Here is a 24,593-nt window from a genome sequence, read left to right on the forward strand (position 1 = left end):
TGGGGCCGTAAATTTAAGCCTAAAATGAGTGATGAGTCTTGCAATGAGTGAAAATTAAAACTAGAATAATGAAAATGAAAAATAAGGTACATTTGTAAGAGGGATATTGATTAACCCCTGCCCAGAACCATCTGCCAAGGCAAAGGCTGGGTTTTTCCACTCTATCTTCAGATCAGTCTAAGAAATTAACTCCAGTCAAAATGAAAATTCTTAATATGCATAAATATGGGAATTCATACAGGAGAAAGAAGCACCCAAGGCACACAAGGCAGCTTGGCCCTCCATGAGCACCAGCGGCACTGCCCAAGGACAGAACAGCTCAAAGGCTGGGGCTGGGAAAGCAGCTGATCAAATAAACCACGGGGTGTGCAGGGCTCCCTCCCAGGGTATTCCCAAAGCCTCCCAGAAACCCCAGCTGAGCACAGAGCCTCTGCTGTGCTCCCCCTGCCTCTCCACTGCCCCCTCAGCTCTGCCTCAGAGAGGTGCTGCCCACCCTCCCTGCACAGGGAGGAGAATAAAGCACAGGAAATGCAGCTTTTGGCTGCTCCAAAGTTCTCATGGGTGATTGCAGGGCAGGAGCACACCCTGGCATCCAACCCCTTCTGCTCTGCACTGCTGAGGGTGTTTGTGCTGTGCCATGTGGGCTGTGCCTCTGTGCTGCTGGGAAATGCTCTGAGGGTGCAGCTTTGCCTGCTGGGGACACACAGTTTGTGGAGAGGCACCTGGGCTCATGTTTAATAAGCCAGCCCTCAGGTGCTGTGTTAAAATGCAGCGTTCAGGTGGAAATGTTTGCACACACAACACTGGCAGCTTCTGAGAGCCCCTGTTATGCTTAAGTGGCTCCTACATGAGTTGTGGATGGATTCTGTTGTGACTTTGCCTTATCAGTGATACATTCATAAAGCAGATGTTTTCCATGTTTTGAATATGTATTTTTAGCTTGTTTACTGGGTCCATTATAGAAATGGTTATTCATGGGTGAATAGCATGCTTACAGGTTATAAATGTTTCTTGTGGAGTATTAGTTAACATTTTTAAAAGTACACTGATGAGTGTAGAGTTTATATGGGGTATTTACGTGGGTGGATGTATCTGTGTGAGTTATTTCAACTCCCAAAAGAGATGCAGCTTTGTATCTAAATGTTAATTACAGCGAAGAGTGGATCTTTTATGCTTTTATTCCCATGGTTTATTGTCCTGCATGCGCTGGTGAACAGCAGGGAAACGGATCCAATTGTCAGAGAGGACAACTCTGGAAGAGGTGCTCTCCCTCACTTTCAGGAAAGTTCAATACACTCACTAAATTAAAACTCTTTCAGGAAAGGGACAACCCTGGGGCCTGCCTGACCGGCTTTGGAAGGGGTCCCTGAGCCCCCAGAAGTGATGGCCAGGCTGCACAACTTGAAAATATGGTTTGAAAATACAGGAAGCATATAGGGAGCCCCCAGCCCTGGGGGACCCTCTGCTCTGGATCTGCTCATCTCAATGAGGAATGCAGGAGGGTGTTTCTCCATCCTCCAGAACCAGGGAAATGCCTGGGCTCAGCTCATGCAGACACAGCTTGAAACCTCAATTCAGGAAGTCACTGGGGCACAGCTGCAGATTGCAAACACAGAACATGCCTTGTGCTGCCCCCCATGCCCTGGGATGGATTTTGCAGACAACCCAAACTCCTTACAGGAGGATATATGAACTCCCAGACTCGACAGTCTTAGGAAGGAGCAGCTTTGTGGGATGAGATCTCAAGGGCAGTGAGCAGACTAAAGAGCTTCTGGGATATTTGCAGGTGGCCATTTTCTCTCTGGGAGGCAAGAGCCAGGAAGGAGGAACGTGCAGAGGGGGTTCAGGGCCATTTTCCAGGCTCTGTCTCTGGCCTCACAGGAGGCACCCATCAAACCTCTCTCAGGTCCAGCTGAGCTGGACAAGGCACTCCTTGGGCAGGGTTTCTGTAACATCCCACTGAGGGTTCCAACTGCCTCTGACTTGCACAGACCCATTGCAGGTTTGCTTTCCATTTCCATCTCCTGCAGGAGGAGATCACTTCAGCTACAGAGGAAGAAAATCTGAAACCCAGTTTGGATTTTTGACACGTAATTACCATGCAGAGGTTGGGTGAGAAGGTCTCAGAAAATGGACAAGCCATTCTAAGGATCTCATTTTTCTCTCTGTTTTCTTCTCTCTGTTCCTCTGAGACTCAGGATAGAAAAAGAAGAACCTGAGCAGAAAAACAAAAATGAGACCTCTGGAAAAGTTCTGGCCACTCTGAGGCTGCAAGATGCTTTGTAGAACTGAGCATTTCCAGTGGAGTTCCTTCCCTTGAAATGTGCTGTATAACTGAGAGGTAACTCCTGTACCCTGGAGGCTGAGCTGGCTGCTGGTTCCTAGCACGGTTCAAGTACAACACAGCCATGTAGTGGTCATTTTTCCACCCCCTCAGAAAAACCCCCACAAATTTCTCTTTCCCTACATTATAAGATTACATCTCTAAGTAAATAGTATCTCTGACCCCTGCAGATTGCATTCTCCTCCTTGTTTCCATGTCAATAAGACCACTGCTTTCTATTTCCAGTTTATCTTTTCTTTGTATTAAAATCAAGAGGCAAAACTGTATTTCAGATCCTGAGTGTGCAGCTCAGTCCAGACAATGCACATTTATTTCCCAGATAAAGATACAGTCCTTTCTCTATGGAAAATAACTCTTGCATATTATGTATTCCTCATTTTATTTTATTAAAGATGGAATTCTGCAGGTAGCCTGTTTTTTCCACCAAAGTTTTAGGAGCAAGGGAAGAGATTTTCCCCAACATGGCCATTTTTTTTTTCCTGTGTTGTTGAAATTTGTGGAAATCTTTTATCTCAAAGATTGCTTTTCTTCATTTGTTTTCTGGATGAGACAATCCTCTTTGGGAAATCTGGTTTTCTGCCTCTTTCTAAAGATCAAAATTGTTGGCTTCAGTTATGTCAGTGTGTTCCCATTAGCTGCAGGAACATCAGCACTTCAACCTTTATTTTAAATATGTGCTTTGCAGAAGAGCAGAGAATTTTGCAAACTGCCACTTACCAAGTCTCCCTACTCCAGAGCCTCTGAAATTCCAGAACATTCTAACCCCCAGGGGACTACATCCTTTGTTTTAAATCATCAATTGGAACTGCAACTGGGACATCGAGGCCAGAAAAAAGCCTTCACTGGGGTAAAATCTAAACTTTCTCTGACCATGGGTAGCCGAGGAAATGTGTCAAAGATTCCATGAAAAGAGTACACAAAACACTTCAGCTGGAGAAGACAAAACATTGGATAAACATGTTAAAGGTCTGCAGGCAAAGGTGCCCTGCTCATATCAGACAATTTGTATGAAATAAACCCCAATGACTGTAATCCTGGAAGCAAACATTAACATTGTAAAATTCATGAAGGCAAAACGCTTCACTACATAGCAGGGAGGTTTTTACCTTTTCTTTTAATTTAGCTGGAACAATGTCTACAATACATTGACTCACAAGTTAAGTGAAGGTATGAAATCACATTCTTCATACTGAGATGGGACATTCTGGACTGGTCAAACCCCCTGGCAAGAGGGGCAGAGTTCTGCATGTCCAATGAACAACCAGCAGTGGGAATTTTGCTTTTGACAGTGATGAGAAGAGTGGGCCTTGTCCATGGAGATCAAGGTGCTCTGCAGAGGAGGGCAAAGCTCAGAGCCTCAGGAAACTGAGGGGCCCTGAGGCAGGTGCAGTGCAGTGGCTCCCAGGATGAGCAGCAGGCCAGGGATCCCAGCTCTGGCTCCCAGGGGGTTCCTGCTGGCCAGTGCAGTGTCCCAGCAGGGTGTGGGGCTGTGCTCCAGCGGCTCCAGGGTTATACAGGCACCTCTTCCTTCCCCTCTCCCGCCGTCCCGTTGGCTCCGCTCAGTCCCGCCGGCTCCCTGCCTTCCTCCTCCTCCTCCTCCTCATCCTCCTCCTCCTCGTCCTCCCTGGCTGTCCCTGTGTCCCGGCCCAGGCTGGGCAGGGGCCCGAGGAGCTGCCCTTCCCGGCGGGACTGGGCCAGCTCCTTGGCACAGCACACGGGCGTGTGGGTCTCATAGGTGCTGTGGAAGCTGTTATAGTCCACCTCGTAAAAATCCTTCTCCAGGCTGAGCACGGGGGTGAAGCGGTGTCCCCACAGCACCTCGGTGTCCATGTAGGAGCTGCGAGCCTGGCAAGTCATCCCTGGGTGGAAAGAGAGGGATGTTAGAGGCAAAGCTTCCTTATGTGCTCACCCAACCACGCCTGGCACTTAAAAGCACTTCTGTGTCGTTTCCATACCTGATTACTCTGGGACACAGAAAAGTCTTGGCTTAATAAGCCTCAAAAAGCCTCTATCATGAACAAGCCGAGCACCCAGAGGGAAAGGGGTGCATTCACATCGGCATCTTCCACCTCCTGAACCTCATGCTTAGGGGTTTGCAGGCTCTAAGCAGCTTCTCTCTGCCTCCCCCTGCTCTGCTGAGCTGCTGTTTCTGTGCCTGACACAAACAGGTCCCGGTGGATCCTGCTGGAACAACCCCCAGCCCTGCAAGTGCTGCCCCAGCCCCAACCCACACAGCCCAGAGCACAGGGAGCCACTGCCCTGCCCTCCTCAGGGCTGGCACCATCCCTTCTCTGCAGCAGGGCCAAATTCCTGTGCAGCAGTGCCAAAATCCCCTGCATTAGTGCCACAATCTCCCTGCAGCAGAGACACAATTCCCCTGCATTAGTGCCACAATTACTCCTGCATTAGTGCCACAATTACTCCTGCATTAGTGCCACAATTCCCTGCATTAGTGCCACAATTCCCTGTGTTAGTGCCACAGCTCCCCTGCACACAGCTGCACACACCTGGATGCTCAGCCCAAAGGTGAGGGGTTCCCAGCTGCCTTTTGACTCCCCAGGAGGGGCCAAGCCCTTGTGCTGCTGGGCTGTGGTTTGAATGAACAGTGGCTCACAGGAACTGGTACTTGTCAAGCTGCTTCTCAGCCCCATGGATCAGAGTTTATTTACTTTGAGAAAGTTTAAAGAGAAGGTTTGCAGAACAGGGATAAGCACACCTGTGAGCAAATCCTCTTGGAATCACCCCCAAGTGTCAAGGTGGTCTTCTCTTCCAAACATTTTTCTTCTCTTTTTCCTAATTATGTTTTCATTTTGGAATTAATTTCCAGTGAAAAGCTAACCTCACAAAGTCCTCCCACTGTTCTCTCATAGAGGGTTAGGGATTGGCCTGACTGGAATAGATTCAAAACATGCCTTGATCCAGTTTCTGGCCAATACTTGCAAGTCTAATTCCTACAGCCCAGAGCACAGGGACAGAAATCTAAAGTAATGCATAGGGAGAAAAAAATCTCAGTGTCAGATGCTTCAGGAAAGAGCATATCACATATTCTCACTCTGTGAGCTCATTAGTAACTGAAATCTCAGAGCAATCAGAAAACTCCTTTCCTTAAAAAACCCCACCTTTGTGCAAAGAGGAATATTTTGTTCTTATAATTGCTACAGACCATTAAAAGACACCCACACAGGCAAGTTCTCTGCAAAGCTGCAAGCCTCTTAGTGCTTTCCATGGTTTAAAGCCACCAGGCCAGGAGTATTTTGTTCCTTGAAAGGGGAAGAGACAGTGACACACGCAATGCTGAGACATCTGCAGTTCTGTAGCACAGGCTGCAAACCCAATCCTTCCCCTCAAGAAGATCTGCAGGAGTGTTTGCTTCTGGGCAGGAACAACAAGTACAGCGTTAGTCACAGTGTTCCAGCGTGCTGCTTCCTGGGCTGGAAGGAACTGGGAAGTGCAGAGGCTGCCTTGAGAAACACAGCCAGGGAATGAAAATCACCCCAAGTGCTGCTGCCTCATGGAGAAGCTCTGTGGAAGTTCAGTGTCTTTTCAGGAAACTCAGCTTTTGCTTTAGAACTAAGGAGCAGGTGGGGCCACTCCTGCCTTTGGTGGCTCTGCAATGTGCAGCATCACCAGCCCTGGGGTGAGGAGGGTCAGCCCCTGCCCTGGCCAGCTCCTCACTCCCTGGAAGCCCCAGCAGTGCTGCTTCCCCAGTCCTGGTACAGGTTTTGCCAGGGGAGCTGTGTTACAGGAACTGATCCCACCCTGACCTACCCAGGCAAGGGCTTTTATTCCTGTTGTCTGGGGGGTCAGGGCTGCAGAGCAAATTCCATTTCCTGGTGCTGCCTCATGCCAGGAGGTTGGAAACCAGCAGCTGGCTAAAATAAACCAGTCCTTTTCCCTTTGCACAGAGCTGGTTTGGCACCAGACATCCCAAAGGCCTCCAAGTGCCTCCTCCAGAGCCAGCAAGGAGAGCTGGAGAGGAGACCCTGCAGGCTCCAGGATCAGTCCTGTGGATGACCCAGCTGGTTCTTACCCTGCTTTTCCAAGTGCTGCATCAAGGTACCATCAAGGAGTCTCCAGGGCAAAGATGGGGCCTCCTTGTGAAATGTGGGGGCCTGGGGCCCTCTGAGGGAACTCCTGCCTTATAATCCAGGCCTGAAATAGCTCCTTCCCTGGGGGAGCACCTGAGTGAACCTGAGCTCCTGGGACACCGTCCCAGTCCAGCTCTAAGTATTCAATTAGGGCAGGAACAATGGAAAGCTTTCAGCAAGCAAACACTGCTGCTGCCAGCTTCCTGCAGGAGCTGCTTTCTGTAACCCCAGGGGGACACTGAGCCAGCACAATAAGACAACTTGTAATTGCTCCATAATCCCATTCAAATATTCCTTTTTAGCACATGTGCAGTGGTGTTTAATTGCGTGGGGACACACTGCTTGGCAACTCCCACACCACCCAGTAAACAACACCATTGTCTCTGCTTCAAATTCCATTAAGTGCCTGCTTTGCAGGCTGCCCTGTGCTCTCCAGCCTGGTTAATTAATGCATCTGTAATGTCCCTAGCTAATTATTGCCTCTGTGACTGCGAAAAGATGACAGAAGAGGTGTGGAAACAATAAACCTTGTTTTTATTAAGAGCACATGGATGCAGCCACTTGCTACTGGAACACAACGTGCACCCTCCATGCTTGGAATATTCCAGTCCCACCCTGCAGAGGAGCACAGCAACCTCCAGACTCAGACCTCTGTGTATCCCTGAAAAAAATCACCTGTTCCATTGTGTATCCCTGAAAAAAATCACCTGTTCCATTGTGTATCCCTGAAAAAATCACCTGTTTCATTTCATTCTGGTTTATCTGAGGCTGTGGGATGTCTTGGGTATAGGGAATCATTTGCCATATGCTCCCATCCATCAAGCAGAATCCAAATTCAGAATATCCTGAATTAGAAGGAAGCCACAAGGATCACCAAGTGCAACCCCTGGCTGCAAACAGACCCAGATCTGGGTACCACACCAACTGTGACATTACTGCTCTTCCATCACTCACGCACTGAAGCACTGACACTTTGGGGAGCACAAGAACTGAAGAGAGATTCCAGACTCTCTGAATTTCTTGCAGAATTAGCCATAGCATGTATGGCCCCAGTAAAGGCTGTTAATCCTTCCCTTAAAGAATATATAACTCCACATTTTGGGTTTAAACTGTGCAGATACAGAGAAGTGGTATTTGGGGGTTTCATTTAAAAAAACTTCATGCCAAAAGAATACAGAATCCCAGAATGGCTTGGGCTGGAAGGGACATTAAACATTGACACCTTCCCCTGTCCCAGGCTGCTCCCAGCCCCATCCAGCCTGGCCTTGGGCGCTGCCAGGGATCCAGGGGCAGCCCCAGCTGCTCTGGGCACCTGTGCCAGGGCCTGCCCACCCTCCCAGGGAACAATTCCCAATTCCCAATATCCCATCCATCCCTGCCCTCTGGCACTGGGAGCCATTCCCTGTGTCCTGTCCCTCCATGCCTTGTCCCCAGTCCCTCTGCAGCTCTCCTGGAGCCCCTTCAGGCCCTGGCAGGGGCTCTGAGCTCCCCCTGGAGCCTTCTCTTATGAACAATCCCAATTGTCTCAGCTTTGCCTCACAGGAGAGCAGCTCCATCCCATCATCTTCATGGCCCTATATCCTCATTTTCCTTCTTTCAGTCCGAGTAGATCTACTTGAATTCACAGACAGATATTTTTCAACTCTATCATATTTTAAGGGGTTGTAAGACCACTAGAAGTTTCATTTTCTCCTAAACAATCTGGTTTAAAATGAAAAAGTATGTTTAATATACATGTGTGCAATCTATCTGTTGAGGAAAACATGCAATGATATGAGAAATCTTCAGATGTCCACTTTTAGTTGCAGCTTTCTCATCTCTTACTGCAGCAGCTCAGCTTCATGCTGCAAACAAAACTCAATATTAATGGAAACCAGAGATAAAATTTGTCTGAAGTTAGAAGCAGATGCACCAAGTTTCAGTAAAGCTAGAACCAGTTCCAGGGTTTAGAGGGGCTGGAGACCAGGGCACTGTGTCTGGGTTTCCAGTTGTGCAATAAGCATTGCACAGAGATTTAATGATCATTTCACTACAGCAGAATCCTAAGAAGTGGGTTTGTAGTCTGTGGGTTGGAGGCACAGGTCAGTAACTGAGCTGTGCCTGTTCCTGCTGAAGGCAGCCAGGGATGCTCCCTGCACAGCCCCGTTCTCCGAGCAGACTGTGATGTGTATTAGAGCCGGTGTCTGAGCACATCTGAGAGCAGAGCGTGTAAAACAAGTGCCAGGAACTCTGCAAGAGGAGCTCTGCTGTCATCACAGTCCTTATCAAAGAGCTGGAATGGCTGATCCTGCTGCTCTGCCCTGGAGCACAGCCTGCCTGGGAGGGCACAGTGCCCCTGGTGCCCGGGTAAAGCAGACCTCAGCACCCCAATCTGCAGCTGCAGCTGCTTGGGGGACACCAAAGGCTCTCTCCAGCTCTTGGAGATGCTGATTTTTGGCAAACATCCCATGCCAGGTGACCTCAGTTAATGGGAGAGCACAGGGACACACAGAGGGTGCTCTGCCAACCCCAAATCTCCCCAGGCTTCCATGGGATCCCATCCTGAGCAGAGGTGAACCTTCCAGTGCTGCTCCAAATCTCCCCAGGTTTCCATGGGACCCCTTCCCCAGCAGAACCTCCCAGTGCTGCTCTGTGGCCTGAAGCTCCTCAGTGGGCAGAGACAGCCCAGCTCCTGGGGCTGTCAAGACAACATTTTTCATCAGGCTAAAATTAACTGTGCTCATTGAAATGCCAGGGAGCTCAGTGATTATCTGCTGGGAAATGTCATGTGCCTGCCTGGGCTGGGCCAGATCTGCTCAGCCCCTGGGACACAGACCTGCTGGCACTGCTCTCCCTCCTCTGCCCTCTCTGTTGTGCCCAGGATGATGTTTCTCCTTCTCCTGGATGCTCTGAAGCTGTGGAACACCCACTGCCCAGGAGCTGATGGCCTCGGAGGTGCAGTGCCAGTGATGGAAGTTTATGGGTGGTAAGGAAAAGGTATAAAAAATTTCAAGTTCTATTGCTGTAATTAAGCAATATGTGTCTTTCAATTTGCATTAGCATATGGTAAGTTATAAAAGTTATTAGTCCCTCTGTGTTAATTAGACCAAAGAACACTGTAACGTCCAAAAAGTCAATATTCTTCCAGCTTGAAATGGAATATTAGAAGGTAGGAGCATGGTGCTCCAATTACTTGTGCTTGTCTCCTTTAGAGGACATGGCTGGGCTTGATTCACTTTGATATTTATGCCAGAGGAGAGTAATAGGATTTTAATTTATCTGAATGCTCTCCAGGCATGCAAAAGCTCTTAGGCACTGGGAAAAAATATAATAAAAGGACTTTATGATGTAAAGACCTTGGATTCAATTGCCATGTCTCCAGCAGGCCCAGCCTGAGCCAAGCTCACACCAGGTAACTCCTTTAGGGTTTACAGGGACTGCAGAGGCACCTCAGACACCACTGCCAGCCTCTGCCTCCAGAGGACAGTCCAGCTCATGAATACAATGACCTGAGACATCTCTTCCTATCATTTTTTAGGCAGTGTCTGTGACACTTCTGCAAGACATTCCTTGCAGAAAACTTATTTATATGCAAAATGCAAAGCAACACAAGACAACCCAAACCAGATGATGAATGCCCAGAAACTCCATTCAGTAATTTCACCCTTCCTTTGTGCTCCCATGAAAATCATGATTAATTTCAGCACATCTTTTGTTGTGACCACTCCATTTGCCCTTACATTTACAGCCAGGAAACTGTACTCTGTCCTCTGCAAAGGTGGATAAATTGAGGTGTGAAAACTCTGCTGCTTGCCTACACTCCCACAGGGACAGGATGGGTTAATTACTTCTAATCACTAAATCCCTTTTTATCACACTGACTCTAAGCCAGAAAAATATATACCTGTACTTACATAAGAGTTCATTAAAACTTCATTTAGTGACTGGACTAATCAGGCATCTGGAGTGTTTCTTGTGCCTTATTTAATTGTGCTGGGAAAAAGAGGCAATGAAAACCAGGGAGGAGCAGGAGTGGAGTAACAAGCTCTGCTGCCTGTGTGCCCAGGGAGCAGCAGTGCTGGATGCTGTGCCCAGGGAACGAGGGCAGCAGGAAGCTACAGAAAAAGCAGGATTTGGATCCAGGATTTGGATAAGTGTCAGCAAACAGCAGAGGAAGGGTAAAGCTGGAAGAGAAGAGAGTCCCTTCAAATTACCTGTCAGGAAGTCTTGTAGGATATGCAGAATGTGTCAGCACATGCAGTGAAGGCTTACAGAGAAAAACAGTATTTTAAAAGATTGGACTTGCTAATGTTCCCTAACCAGATGAGCCAAATCCTTCACCACAACCCAGATGACTGCAGCACATGGGAGGAGGGCCTGGACCTCCCCTGCTCTCCCCTGTCCCATCAGCTTTTAAACACTGCTCAGTTTGGGATCAGCAGGGCAAGGGCAGGAGCTTTGGCCAGCAGCAGCAGGAGCTGTCCTTCACCAGGCTGGCCCTGAGATTTTGGGGAGCAGAAAGGCAGGGAAAGCAAAAATGTATTCACTGTGCAAACAGATTTTCCATCTTTGCTTTGATCCCTTCTATTGCAAGTCAGATTTGGGGCAGCTGATGTTGACAAGAGTCCCTTTCTGATAAGGCAGAGATAAAGAATTCCCTGAAGGAATGCCTGTGCCCAGCTCACCAGGAGCACTGGGGCTGATGCTGCTGCCCCCAGATGCCCACGGAGCCCCCTGGAAGTCAGAACAGTTGTCAGCAATATTGATTTTATCTTCACAGTGCTCATTTCACCCAGCAGTGACCACAACAGATCTGCCCAGAAATTCACTCCCCCTCTGGCCTTTTCCCTCCTCTTGTGGAGCCCCATCACCCATCCCAAACATGGATGGGAAAAGCCTGGGGCTGTGCCAGGCTCTGAGGGTCCCTCAGTGCAGCAGCCACAGGTGCCACACAGCTCTCACCAGCTGCAATAACACCAGCTTTTTTATCTTTTTCAGCCAAATAAACCCACTGCCTTTTAGGCTGGCTGGTGAGCTGCTGTTCTTCAGTGTGCTGTTACTCAGACCTTTGAAAAACCAAGATAACTTGAACACAAAATCTTTGTTTTAAGTCACAGTGTTTCACTTTCTAAAAAACCCAATGACTTGAAGGGTGTGAACTCCTCAGAATTTATTCTACACTTTTCATTTGAAGCTATTTACCATCTTTGCCTTGCACTGGGTCAGAATTAAACTTAAATGTCAGTAAATAGAACTGCTTGTTTGAGAGGAGACAATACATTACATTTGTAATACGTGTGTGCCTGGTTAAATCTACTGAAAATACCTATAACATCACTGTCCCAAATTATCAGTGAGAAATAGCCCCACTTTTAGTCATGCTTCCGTTTCTGTGGTCATTGATATATTGCCAATCACATTTCTGACCTGCTTTCCAAACACCTTATGGAAAACAGAGCTGTATATTCTAGAAGACCAACGGTACCTCTAAACCCTGGGGGGGTGGAGTCCTCATTTTCCGTAGGGGTTGCTAAGGGAACAAATGCTCTGTTGTATTTTACACTGCCCCGAACCCATGTCAGGATTTAACAGAAGTCCTGCTGGGAGTAAATATCACACCACTCCTGAGAGCAGATGGGGCTTGAGCAGTGCCATGGGCTGGGAAGTACCTTAAGAATTTGCTTGGAGCAGATTTTAAGGTGTGGAGGGAGGGATTATTAACCCCAAACTGATTTATCAATATTCCCAAGTGAGAGGATGAAGCAGGAAAGCACAAACACTGTCTCTGCAAGCCACTCTTCTTGTCACAAAATACCCCACTCCCCTGGCTGCCACAGGTCCCTCAGGACCCATCCCAGCCTCCAAACTGGATCCAAGGTGCACTCAGCTCTGAGTTTGTGCAAAATGCCTCCTCCAGCTCCAGGGTGGGACTTCCCAGGCTGCCTTGTGAGCCCAAGATAATTCATTTCCACAGATGTACGCTCCTTAATATCCTTACAGCCTGGCCTGTGCAATCCCTCTGGGACAGGAGCCCATTTGTAAGGCAATATTATTCCTCAGCCATGCTTTTAATTCCGAGGTTGTTATTGATAATGACTTCCTCTCCCACATCCCCAGCCGAGGCTGAGCCTTCCTGCGAGGAAGGCAGAGCAGCAGGGGTTCAAAGCATTCACAGTGTCACTGTGTGACGAGGAAAGAGGCTTTGGACAAACAAGGAGCTGCATTCCATGCTCAGATTAGGAGGCTCCAGCCTCTAATAAATGTTTAGGCTGCAGAATAAGTCACGGTTACAAATCTTGCCTTTGATAGTCTTTTCCACCCACTCCTTCCTTCGCCACGTCTCTACAATGCTCTGCTGGGGAAGAGCATTTCCCTGGACATGCCAGGTGAATTCCACTTGCCCAGCACATATTCCAGCCCCAGTGGAATGTAATTTATCCATCACCTGCCATCAGCTCTGTCTGGGAAAGTCAGCCACTGCTGATCACCTAAAGGGAGACTCTGGGACGCTGAATTACCTCTCTGGAGAGCTGCCTTTGGGAGCAAAGGTTTGGGAGGCAGGAATTTGAGAGATTTTTCCTCCTCTGGCTCTTGCAACTAATAAGCAGATCTCCAGGAGGGGATAACATTAACAGTCAGCAAGGGGCAGATTCTGTGAGACAGGGTGCTGACACCACTGAGTACTTGCAACAAGCTGAAAACCCCTGCTAATGACTCAGAGAGAACCTCACTGAGATGGAACACAAACTCCAACCACCACCCACAGGAAAACTCTGGGCTCATTACTAAAATCCTGAAACACCAAAGGGGAAAACTGCTTATAAAAGCTTTTTTTGCATCTCTTACTTTGTTTGTCCATCTTTACCCAGCAGTTCTCTCCTCAGAGCTGCCTGCAGCCCTTTCCCCTGCAGACCGTGATTCCATAAAGGCATTCTGGCCACCGCAGGCTGGAAAACCCTGCCTGGAATGCACCTGAGCATCTCAGGGTCTTGGACACATTCCCTGTGCTGCAAGTGCAGCAGGAAGAGCTGCCAGTTCCTCCCCAAACCCGGAGCAGAGGGATTCATGTGAGTGGAAATGACCCATGGAAATGACTGCCAGGTGCAGCCAGAGCTCCTGGGGGAGATACCTGTGGGAAGGAGCCTCTGTGCCCATCCCTCCCTCAGCTGCCTTTCCCATGCCGTGGAAAGCTGAGGGTTATCCCTTTTTCAGAGTCACTATACATGGACACAGAGTTCTTTCATCGCCTGTCACAAACACACCCCTAGGAGAAACTGGGAATATCTCCTAATCTCCCATTACCCAGCTTTGTCTGAGCTGTTAAGCAGCTGCAGGGCTGCAACAGTCACAAAAGCAGCTTCTGTATTTTTCCTCTTTGAGCTCCTTCTGGGAATGTGTGTCCTGCACCACGTGCAAGTCATTCAGCCTCAGCACGTGCTGCTTTATGGGATACAGTGAGACTTGGGCACTTCATAGCCCCCATTAAAATCAACACTACAGCAGTACCTAAAATAGCACACTTATAGCCTATCTTTAATACAGGGAAGAAATGGGAGAAGATTTGCACCATGAATTTTGATCACAGGAAACAAGACCACCACAGACTTTAAGAATCCCTTTAATCCATTGCTTTTTTCTCCCCTGGATCAGTTCTAAGTGATTATGAGCAGCTCCAGGACTAACCCCTTCGCCTCAATCCCAGATTTATAAAAGAGGGTGAAACACTACCAAAAAAGAGGGTGAAACCCTACAGCACGAGCTAAAGGCCCAACTTTTCACTGCTGTTTATCTCAGATGCCCCACCTGAGTTAGGCACTACCTAAGGACAAGCCTCACTGTGTTCCCAGGCCAGTGAAATCCTAATGCCAAACTGCCCACAATGCTTTGTGCCCCCTTCTTCCTCAAAAGAGTGACTGATTGCTGATAGGCCCTTACCTGTGGCTTCCACCATTCCTTCCAGGATGACCACAATCTCAAACTCCTCCTTCTCCAGCTGGGTGCGGGACATCTCCCAGAAGGGGCTTTTCTCATTGATCTCATGTGAGATGATGAGAGGGGACACCAGGAACAACCTGTCGTCTCCGGTGTCAAATCCCACGTTGATGTCCGTTTGATTCAGGGGAATAAACTCTCCTTCTTTGGTCTGTTTGGACTTAATCAGTTTGGCTCGAATGGAAGCCTCGACAATATGGGAATTGCGGAGGTCCCCGACCCGGAACATGAGGCAGAGCTTCTCATCCCTCATGGAAATGACGGCGTTGTTGGAGAACATGAGGGTCTCTGCCCTCTTCTTTGGTTGGCTGATCTTGACGAACATGCATCCCACCATGAAGGCGTTGACGATGGAGCCCAGGATGGCCTGGACCAGGAGCAGCACGATGCCCTCGGGACACTTCTCCGTGATGACCCTGTGGCCGTACCCGATCGTCGTCTCGGTCTCGATGGAAAACAGGAAGGCCGAGACGAATCCGCTGAGGTTTTCCACACAGGGGATCCAGTTCTCGTCCTCCAGGTGGTCCAGGTCTCCTCGGATGTAGGCAATGAGCCACCAGATGAACCCAAAGAACAGCCAGGTGATGGTGTAGACCATGGTGAAGACCAGCAGGTTGAAGCGCCACTTGAGGTCCACCAGGGTGGTGAAGAGGTCGCTGAGGTACCGGTAGGTCTCCTGGACGTTCCCGTGGTGCACGTTGCACTTGCCGCTCTTCTCCATGTACCGCTGCCGTGGCTTCTTGCCCTCAGCGGAAATGAGCCGGGTCCTGTCCGTGGCGATGGGGACGTCATCCCGAGCCTGCTTGGGGATCTTCTTGGGCTCCCGGGACGTGACCCCGATGTCCATGTCCTGGTTCATGAAGATCCGGGAATCTCCAGCCATGGCTGGTCTGCGCAACAAGGAAGGACAGGTTCAGGCAGAAGGCAAAGAGAAAAAAGCCAATTTGTTTCACTCCCTGGACCATCAGGACATTGATTTTGGAGGGTTTACACTTCTCCCACAACAGTCACTTGTTAAACACAGCCCTGCAGTGACCCAGAATTAAAGACTGATTTATCACACACAGGCCCTTCAAACATCAGCTGCTACTGGGGTGATGGGGACACTGTGGGAGTGTGGAACGCTTAAACCTTGAAACATTTTTGGGTTTTCTTTCTGTCCTTAGATTTTTTTACATACCAAATTTGCTTGAGATCACAACTCAGAACAAAGTAAAGATACATCAACATTTTTTCAGGGGGGACTGGAGCTTTTTCATGCCTCAGGTTTTGGGTGCATATCAAGAGAAACCTTAGAAATTAAGAGAAAATGCTGAGCACCGCTATCTACCTAAATCTCACATGAGTCTAAATTATGCATGAAGGCTTCCCTTGCAGTCAGCAGAGAAAGGCATCTCCAGGGATAACTCAGGTTTCAGGAGTGCTGAATCACCTTCTGGAAGTTTATTTGTGAGCCTCAGCTTTAAACGTGAAATAAACATTTAATTGAGAATCTTGAATCCCACGTGTGAGGGTGTGATGAATCCAGGCCTGCTGTTAATGAGATCTATCAGAGCTCACCCCTTTGCTCCACCTGACAGTAGACAAAATCATTGGGCACTTTTAGGAATGCATCAGAGCTATTAAAAAGCCCACTGTCGACATTCAGAGTAATGCTTACCAGGATACAAATAAATAACACAAGATGAGGGCGGCAATGCTGTCTGCCAGTTCTAATGTAACATCCTGTTTACAGAGATGATTAGATACTCCTTTAAAAAATGAGAGTCTTGACTCTGGATGCAGGGCACAGACAAAATCTCTGTGAAAGACTACCTAAGGAGCCTTAGGGATATCAAAGATAGAGCAGCAATATTTTCTATGGCGTTCATTCCCTGTATTGTCCTCTGCAAATCCTATTAAAACCTAACTAAATCTATTACTGCTCCCTCTGTCTTTAATCTTCTTATGTGCCTGTGAATGAGAAAAGGTGTAGAGATACAATTAAGAGTATCTTGGGAGAGACAATTTTTAAGACCGAGCAAAGTAGCTCCATCTTTTCGGTATTAAAAAGCACAAAGGGTGGGCGGGAAGGAAGCAGAGGCAGGATGAATAAATGAAACAACAAATTTTCACTTCCATTCGGCTGCAGCCAAGTCTGGATAATGGCAGAGAACTCCTTGTGGCCCTTGTCTAAGTCACCATCGATCAGTGCTCCAACGAAGCAGCCGGAGCCTGTTGCTGGCTCGGCTCCGCAGGGAGCCCAACCATCTGTGCCAGCCCAGCCCTGAGTGCTGCCTGCTGCCACAGCCCTGCTCACAGGGCCAGGCCAGCGCTGAGCCTGCAGCCACGCCAGGGGCTGGGAATGGCCATTCCTGGTGCTGGGATGGGAAATCAGGGGGATCGGGTTTGCCACCCGCCCTGGACACAGGGCAGATAATCCCAGTGCTGTGGGCTCCCTTTGTCCAGCCAGGATTTGGACACAAGAGTCACCCCTGCTCTGTGCCTGTCCCTCCTGAGGGCTGGCTCGGGGTGTATTCACTCACATCCTCAGCTGCTTCTCACTGCCTGCTGCAATGCAAGCCTGCAGACCTGCTGGCCTGGCTCTCTCTGCTCTGAGGTTCGTCTCTTTACACGTGAGCAAAGTGCTGCAAGATACTGAAAACTGACAAGGGCACAGCTTGACTCTCATTTCCCAACATCTGAAAGCACATGGCAGAGCAATCAATCACTTTCCCCCCCTCTTTAATAGGGAAAGAAGCCTCCCATCCCCTGGAAATCAGGTAGTGAAAAACCTCCTCACTTCTTTCTTACAAATAATATTCGCGATGTATGTTTGCATTGATTGATTAATCTAAAATTACTCCATTTGGACTAAAAAGCTCGTCATCAATCTAAATGTAAAACCAGGCAAGTGTTGCCTGTTGCTTTCAATTTTAAAAGGCTTGTTTTAAAGATAATTTTGTTATAACAGTAAATTCGAAGCTATCACTGGCACCATGGGAGAGAGAACAATCCAGTTCCAGACTTCAAACTAGAGTGGAAGGTTACATGTTCTAGATTCACACCAAAGAGACCAAAAGGATCTTAAGACTTATTAAAAAGAACAGATTAGAGGAAAAGAAACCAAAAATCCTAAATCCCTGGGAAGATCACCCTGGTGGAGCAGGTTTGAGGAACTGCCCATTAACGAATGTACGGAGGAACCTTTTTAACTAAAACACTCACAGGGCTGGCAACATCCCTGGTGGTGCTACTGATCTCCAGCAACAGCTCAGCTGAAACATCTCTGCAAACCTTCAGGAACACCTTCCAAGTGATCCAGTAAAGCAGAAAAATTCCTGCTGGATAAGAAGTTAACTGACAGCTTCAGTGGCACCACAATTCGTCTTTAACTTTCCCATTGTAGTATGAGCACAACCTCAGTCTGTGGTTATTGAAAATAATTAAGCATATGAATTTTTGCTTTGGAGTCTTTAAACAGAATGCTCCTGGTTAGCAGTTTGAGCACAGCTTTGGACGGCTGCACACTATCCAGCTTTCTGCTCCAAATGATTCCAGGGCTTTCTAATTCTGAGCAAATCACTGCTCTTCCTCCTGCCTTAATTCCTCAACAGTAAAATTTGTGATATGGATGTGGATGGTCTGTGAGATCCCAGGCACCAGAATCTTCTAGAAAATTTGCTGTCATTCTGTCATGATTTTAACTGTCCTGGGGAACTTTAGCCCAAATGACAAGAGACTCTGAAAGGAGCAGTGTAACTGGGTAAGGACCTGGTTAACTCTTCCCAGTGCAGTGCACAGCCACTGCTGCCAGCCATAAGCATCTCTGCCAGGTCATGGTAAATATGTTCATGCATCTCCCAGAGATCTCAGCTCCAGTCTGTAAATCCCTGCTCCCTCCAGCACAGAGAGCCATGGGGTGAAATTGCCTCTTACAGTCACAGGCACTGTTCTGTTTCTCTGGCATTTACTGTCTTTGGTTAAACGAGGCCAGGATAATAAAAATGTCACTTCTGTACAAAGCACTGCCTTCCTTTAGGACAGGCTACTGCATGAGGAGCTGTGAGTCAGTGCATTATCAGCCTTGCAGAGAGGTTTTATCAGCCCTGCTGATGTTCAGCTCTGCCCCGAGATGACACACTTGGGGCAGGCAGTGACATTTAGGGGCTGGGATCTGCTGCACAGGAGTCAGGCTGGGGTTGGGTGAGAATCTCCAGGAGTCAGTGCTTGCAGAGCAGCTCCCAGCCCCTCCTGACAGAGCTGGTGTGCTCCTGGCAGGTCCAGCAATTTGCCACAGACATCAAGGAGGGCAAAACTATAAAACACTTAAAGAAACTTCTTTCCTTGCTGACCAGGGGGCTTTTTCCATTTAAACAATTGCTGATCTGGCTGCAGTAAACACACAAATTTCCATGGGGATGGGATTTGATACTGGAAAGGACCAAACTGACAGGCAGGTGGAGTTTAAAGATGTGAATCTGTCATCAAGTCTGTGTAAAAGCAGACTTCTTTTTGTTTCTTTTAAACCCAATGCCTGTGTTTTCTCACGTTGGGAGAATAATTGAGCAACTGTTCTTTAGCAAACCTCCCACAACTTCCCAGAAAAATATTTTTTTTTCACTTAACCCTATCTTCTTTTTTTTTTTTTTTTTTTTCCAGGCAATGAGTCCTTCTCAACAAGCAACCAATAATACTGAACAGAGATTACTGAAAAACCTGACCTGGTTCTTCTGCTGCCTGTTGGCCCACACCCCATAAACCAGGTTACTGTGCCCAGGTTCCTCTGGGCCACATCATTCTGCTTTAGGTTACAGTGCTGCAAGGGAATGAAATTCTTAATTGTCAGACAAGAGCAACACAGGAAAGTAGGTGCAGGAATAAAGGAAATTAAAGCAGCAGCACTGAAGAGAATAAAAGCATTGGCTGCTGAACACTGAGTGCTCATGGAAAGATGGAGGAAGGAGCAGTCTTAGAAAAGATGGCCTTTGACAATCTGAAAAAAAATGACTTGAGATAGGCTCTGACTGAGGTGGGGCTTGGATTTCCCTGAGAAAGGCATCGTTCCTCCACCCTTTTATTCCCTGTGTGTGAGTGGGACTGAGCAGTCAGCTCCACCAGCCTGCCTTTCCACACCCCCCTGAGCATGCAAGGTGGGGAAAGGCAGGTGGATGTGGGGGAAACCATGGAATATTCTGCCTTTCTGACTTGATATAAATAGAGGTTTGGGGTTTTGGGGGCTACCTTTTTGGGAAGTGCTTGGGCATCCACAGGTGGAGGGAAGGCTGTAGAAGAGTTGTGTCCTTGAAAGCCAGGGAAAAAGATTCAAAAGAAGGGAGACCCTGTGGCACTTCACAAACAAATGTGGTTCCAAAGCTCCCTGACCCCAGTAAGTGCCTCCCCAAGAGTCATCTCACTCAGCACTGAGCTGGGAAGGTGCCTCTCCTCTCCTCTCCTCTCCTCTCCTCTCCTCTCCTCTGTGAGCTTTGGGTAAGTCTCAGCAGCACTTTCCTGGCCCTCAGGATGTGTCAGCAGATTCCCCTGGGGCTCAGGAGGCCTCACCCTGCTGCCAGGTCACAGAGATGAGTGGCTGCTGCTTAACCTGAAGGGCCAGGGTGGCTTTGAGCTTGTCACAGAGCTGGGCTGTGACAGCTCCTGTGTGCCCAGAGTGCCCTTGGCTCAGAATACCCCAACAGAAGGCGCTCAGTCTTTCCAAAGAAAATGTCTCTGGCCAGGGAGCCAATCTGACCCCAAGGAAGGGTTTATGGACATTTGCACTTCCCTTTTCTCTGTGAGTTACCTCCCAATCCATCCTTCTCTGAGATCCTGGGACCCTTCCATTGCCACTTGTGAGGGAGGAGCGTGACTTTCCAAGGTATCCAAGTGTTTTACAGCACTCAGCACAGATATCATGTGCTGTAAAATTTTATTGATGTATTTTCCAAGAGGCCTGGACCAAGGAAGGGCTCTATGTCCCATATTTCAGGATGGGGGAATCACTCACAAAAACAGTTCTTCAACACTCAATTGGGAATCTGTGGCAGGGCAAGAATTAAATTTAGCAGTTCCAAAATCCTAAATGAGCCCCTGGAATCGCTGCAGAACTCTTTCCTCCTTCCCCCACTCCAGCAGCAGGGAAGGCAGTCCCTGTCTGCCTCAGGTGTGTCTGAAGATCTCTTTGCAGAGCCTCCACAGCCTGATCCACCAGATGAATAACCCAGCAAGATTATTTCCAAAGCCAACTAACGCAGTTTCTGTTCTCTCAAATAGCTACAGGTTTCAAATACATTTTTCCCTCAGCTATGGATTGAAGTATAAAAACCCCACACATCTCCCAAGTTCACAGCTGCATTAAATATAATGACTCCAGACCAATACAGAACAGAGTGGAGAATTAAAACTGTGATCAGGAGAGACTGGGTAGGTTGTTTTCTACAGAAAAAGATGAAAACTAGGAAATGCTTTTTGAGGCATCATTCAGGCTTTTACAACTTGTTAGAGCATGAGGACTGGAGAATATGGAGTTTCCAGAAGATTGGGACTATCTCCTACAGCACAGTTGCACTGCACAGGAAGGATGGGAGGATTTAATCCATGTCACTCCCAGGCAATTCTCTTGCACTTCTTTGCATTAAAGACCTTGAGTGTGGCTAGTCCCTGAGCAAAGGATGCAAACACAATATTGTGCTCTTAGGTGTTTTCCACGATTTGGAACAGTCAAATGATGTTTTCTCTACCAACAACAAATAAAGCCTGGAAATAAATCAATTTGATCCTTCCACCTCCAAGGAAGTGACTGTGCCTGAGGCACTCTGCAGCCTCTCTGTCCCTGGCCTCTCACCCCAGCTCTATTTTAGGGACACCTTATGGTGTCATTGAAAATCTCACCACTGTCTTTCAACCAACACCACTGAACAAAGCCAGGGACACCTTTGTCCTGATCAGACACTCCTGTTTCTCCTGCTCCTGGCTGTTTAAACAGCAAACACAGGATGTTGAGAAAGCAGAATCTCAGTTCTGGGAGAAAATCCTGCCCCAAGAACAGCAATGTTCCCATTCTCCATTGTTTAGGAATTTACCATCGCAGCAAAAGAGAATCATTCTGGAATCTGCAGCTGCTTTAAAAAATACAACAAAAATTTTTAAAAAATACAATAAAAGTTTTAAAAAATACATTAAACTGTTGGACCACTTCACACTTCTGCAGTACCTTGCACCCAAAGAGTTCACTGATGGATTTACCAAACACAGGCTCTTTTTGCCCCAAGGCCTTCAGCAGTGCTTGAACCCACTGCAGAAAGGGGTCAGAGGGACAAACTGACCTCATACCAAACTGCTGGGCAAGGGCCAATGCTTGCCCCCAAGGGCCTCTCCTGATCTGAAACCCAACAGAAAGTGGGTGACTTCAACAGTGGAGTCTGGAGATTTGCCTTGGAATATTACTCCAAAGCTCAGCTTGCTTTTTTTTTTTTTTTTTTCAAATAATCGGGCTGGAACTTCCCAGAGATGGAAAATATTCTGCAATGGGAATCAGAAATGATCCTAATCCTTTATCTCCAAGTAGGTAGGAATAGTGAGCCAAAGAACTGAAGCCCAGAAGTGAAATAACCCCCCAGCACAAACACTGCCCCACACACTCCCCACCTTCTCAGGAGATCCTGGTTGCTTGGACTGCTCAGAGAACCAGTGAGAAAAGCCAGTTTGGTTTCCCTCTGAGCTCCTTTTCCACAAATCCAAGGTCTACTTTAAAGTAAAAGGGCGCAGAAGGAAGGAGCTGCTTGAAGAGAATCTCCAAAAACCAGAGCTAAGTTTTTGGGACAGGGTCAGTTTCTGCCAGTTCTTGCTGGTTCCTGAAACTCCCTCTTCAAACCCAAGGGAGAGAGGCTGTGTAAAAGTTAACCTGGTGCTCCCAACCACCATGTGCTGGCACAAGGAGAACCCCAGGCGCCTTTCTGAGTGATGCAACAGGACATTGGTAAAAAAATCAGTCATGCTTTTACCTCCCAGAGCCATAACCCCCGAGGGATACCCAATGCACTGCGTTCTCTGTCCCCTCCAAGGGCTGAACATGCCAGTTCCTCATCTGGAGCTGCACTGCCAGGGTTCTGTAACTCCAAGCTGACTGGCAAGTATCCTAATTATGAAAGAATTTAATCTTGGGCTCCAGATAAGGATTATGCAGTCGCTCCATAATTCAGGGCTGCTCACTGATCAGTCTCCTGGTGCCCTTTGCATTCCAGTGATCTCCACTAATCCTGTACCTGAGCGGTTCCTATTTTTTAACGTCTTTTCCTGCATCACACCTTTAGATCTGACAGCGCTTTTGCCCAAGATCGGCATCCAATCCCTGCCTTCCCAAAGAGTTCCGTGGCAGCTGTGAGTTAGGCAGGACCCGTCCACAGCTCGCACCCGGGCAGGTCCGGGCACAGGAGCCTGGCATCCCGCTGGCCCAACAGCTCCGCGTTCGTCCCGACGCTCTGCAGCCGGGGAAGCTCGGGAGTGACCTGGAATAACAAAGGAATCGTAACTTACTCGCTACGAGCGGCTCCGCATCGGTGGCGCCGGGGCTCGGGGGGCGGCTGGCGGAGGGCAGGAGCGGGGCTGGGCGAGGCTGCGGGAGCAGCGGCCGGTCCATGCCATCACCAGGGAGCCGGGCTGCTCCTGGGGGCCCCGGGCCGGCCGCCGCCTCCCTCCCGCTGCCCGCGGGCAGCCAGCGTCGATGTGGCACGGGCTGCCCACGCCCTGGCCCCGGCTATCCCCGATCTCCTGCTCTGCTCCGAGCCCTCCTCCGCCGCTGCGGTGCCACTTCTGCCTCGCCTTCCCCGCCTTGCCCTGCCCTGCTCTGCTCTGCTCTGCCCGGTCCGGGGGACCCGCGGTGCTCCAGGTTTTGAAGGGCTGGGGCAGAGGGAGGGCGGGAGGCTGCGTGTGACGGAGCCTTATCTGCTCCCAGTGAGCGAAGGGGCGGGGGGCGAGGGAGGGGCGAGGGCGCTGCCGGGAGCGGAGGAGGGAGGGAGGGTGGGCAGGCGGAGAGGCGAGTCCCTGCCCGGGGAGCTCGGGATCGCGGGGGCTCTGAGCTCGGGAAGGACCTCCGAGCTGCCCGGCACCAGCAGCGAGGGGCTCTGAGCTCGGCAAAGACCTCCGAGCTGCCCGGCACCAGCAGCGAGGGGCTCCGGGGGCTCCCCCAGCGCTGCCCGGGATGGCCCTGCCCGGAGTGCGGGCTGGGCTGGGCTGGGCTGGGCTGGGCTGGCACCCTCGGGGCTGGGGGCTGTCAGCATCACACAAAACAGAGAGCAGCTCCTAAGAGCCAGGAGGAAGGGAGAGCGCGGCATTTCACACGTGTGAAAATCGTCACCGGCACCGTGGAAACTCCGCCGGGCTGGACCAGGCACTGTGGGGACAAGGGGGACAGCGTGGTTCCATCAGGCTGTGCCATGGTGTTTGCCGACCGAGCTGTGGGGTTTGCCTGGGATCCAGCCGGTCCCCGGGAATGCTCTCGAAGTGCTTCAGTGCTTTGCCGAAATTTTTTGTCTTCCTCTTTTTTCTTCTTCTTTTATTTTTTTCCTTTGTCACTGATAATACCACACTGTCTCCCTAGCTTAGTGAAATATTTCCTTTTCTGAAAAGCAAATGTCAGGCCAGCTGCATATCTCAGGCAGATCTGCCTGGTGACTGCAGGTTACCCCCAGGCTTTGTTGCCAGTCCTGTCCCCCTGTCCTCCCTAATTCCCTATTCCAGGAGCACACACATTACAGCCCATCAGAAAAGCTTTCACAGAAGATTTGTCTGGTCAGGAAAAGAGAATTTACCCAAACCAAAGCACGGTGCAGGATTGTGTGGGTATTGCTGGAACCTGCAAGCTACTTTTTGTTCTCCTTTGAATGATTTTTAATTTTTTCTTTTTTAAAAAATTACCCTATTGCTAATGAAATACATAAGCATTGGAATTATATTTTAATTTTCCTAAATAGACATCTTGCTATTTATTATTTGCGTTCCTTTTTTTTCTTTTTTTTTTTTAAACAGGACAAAAAGGGAACTAATGGAATTTCATGCAGATCAGAAAACTTGGTCTTAACCAGCGTAAATCTAGGCTACATAACACCTTATTATGGAGACTAGACTGGGAAAATCAAAGACAGACATGCTGGAGAAAGGGAAATAACCACAGGTTTGAATATCATTAATAGTCATATTGCCCAGGGACTGGGAGA

The 24,593-nt window shown here is 48.8% G+C and overlaps 1 protein-coding gene across 1 annotated transcript; it reads right to left on the reverse strand.

Moving 5' to 3' along the window:
• Positions 1-3,439: 3,439 nt before the first annotated feature.
• On the reverse strand, positions 3,440-23,344 carry KCNJ5 (potassium inwardly rectifying channel subfamily J member 5). The gene is made up of 3 exons (XM_071449573.1): positions 22,915-23,344; positions 14,347-15,293; positions 3,440-4,203 (listed from the first exon to the last, which is right to left on the reverse strand). The coding sequence occupies exons 2-3, from the start codon at positions 15,284-15,286 to the stop codon at positions 3,854-3,856; spliced, it is 1,290 nt and encodes a 429-aa protein (XP_071305674.1). The 5' UTR covers positions 15,287-15,293; positions 22,915-23,344; the 3' UTR covers positions 3,440-3,853.
• Between the last annotated feature and the right edge of the window lie 1,249 nt (positions 23,345-24,593).

The sequence above is a fragment of the Agelaius tricolor genome, unplaced genomic scaffold (assembly GCF_023055355.1).
Source record: "Agelaius tricolor isolate 1412-34295 unplaced genomic scaffold, bAgeTri1.0.p SCAF_29, whole genome shotgun sequence".
NCBI classification, from domain to species: Eukaryota; Metazoa; Chordata; class Aves; order Passeriformes; family Icteridae; genus Agelaius; species Agelaius tricolor.

Bases quoted from the DNA above. Each gene is read 5' to 3' on its own strand.
- KCNJ5 (XM_071449573.1), bottom strand. From the start codon at position 15,286: ATGGCTGGAGATTCCCGGATCTTCATGAACCAGGACATGGACATCGGG. The intron at 4,204-14,346 runs GTAAGGGCCTAT...CTTTCCACCCAG, and splicing joins AGGAATGGTGGAAGCCACAG to GGATGACTTGCCAGGCTCGC.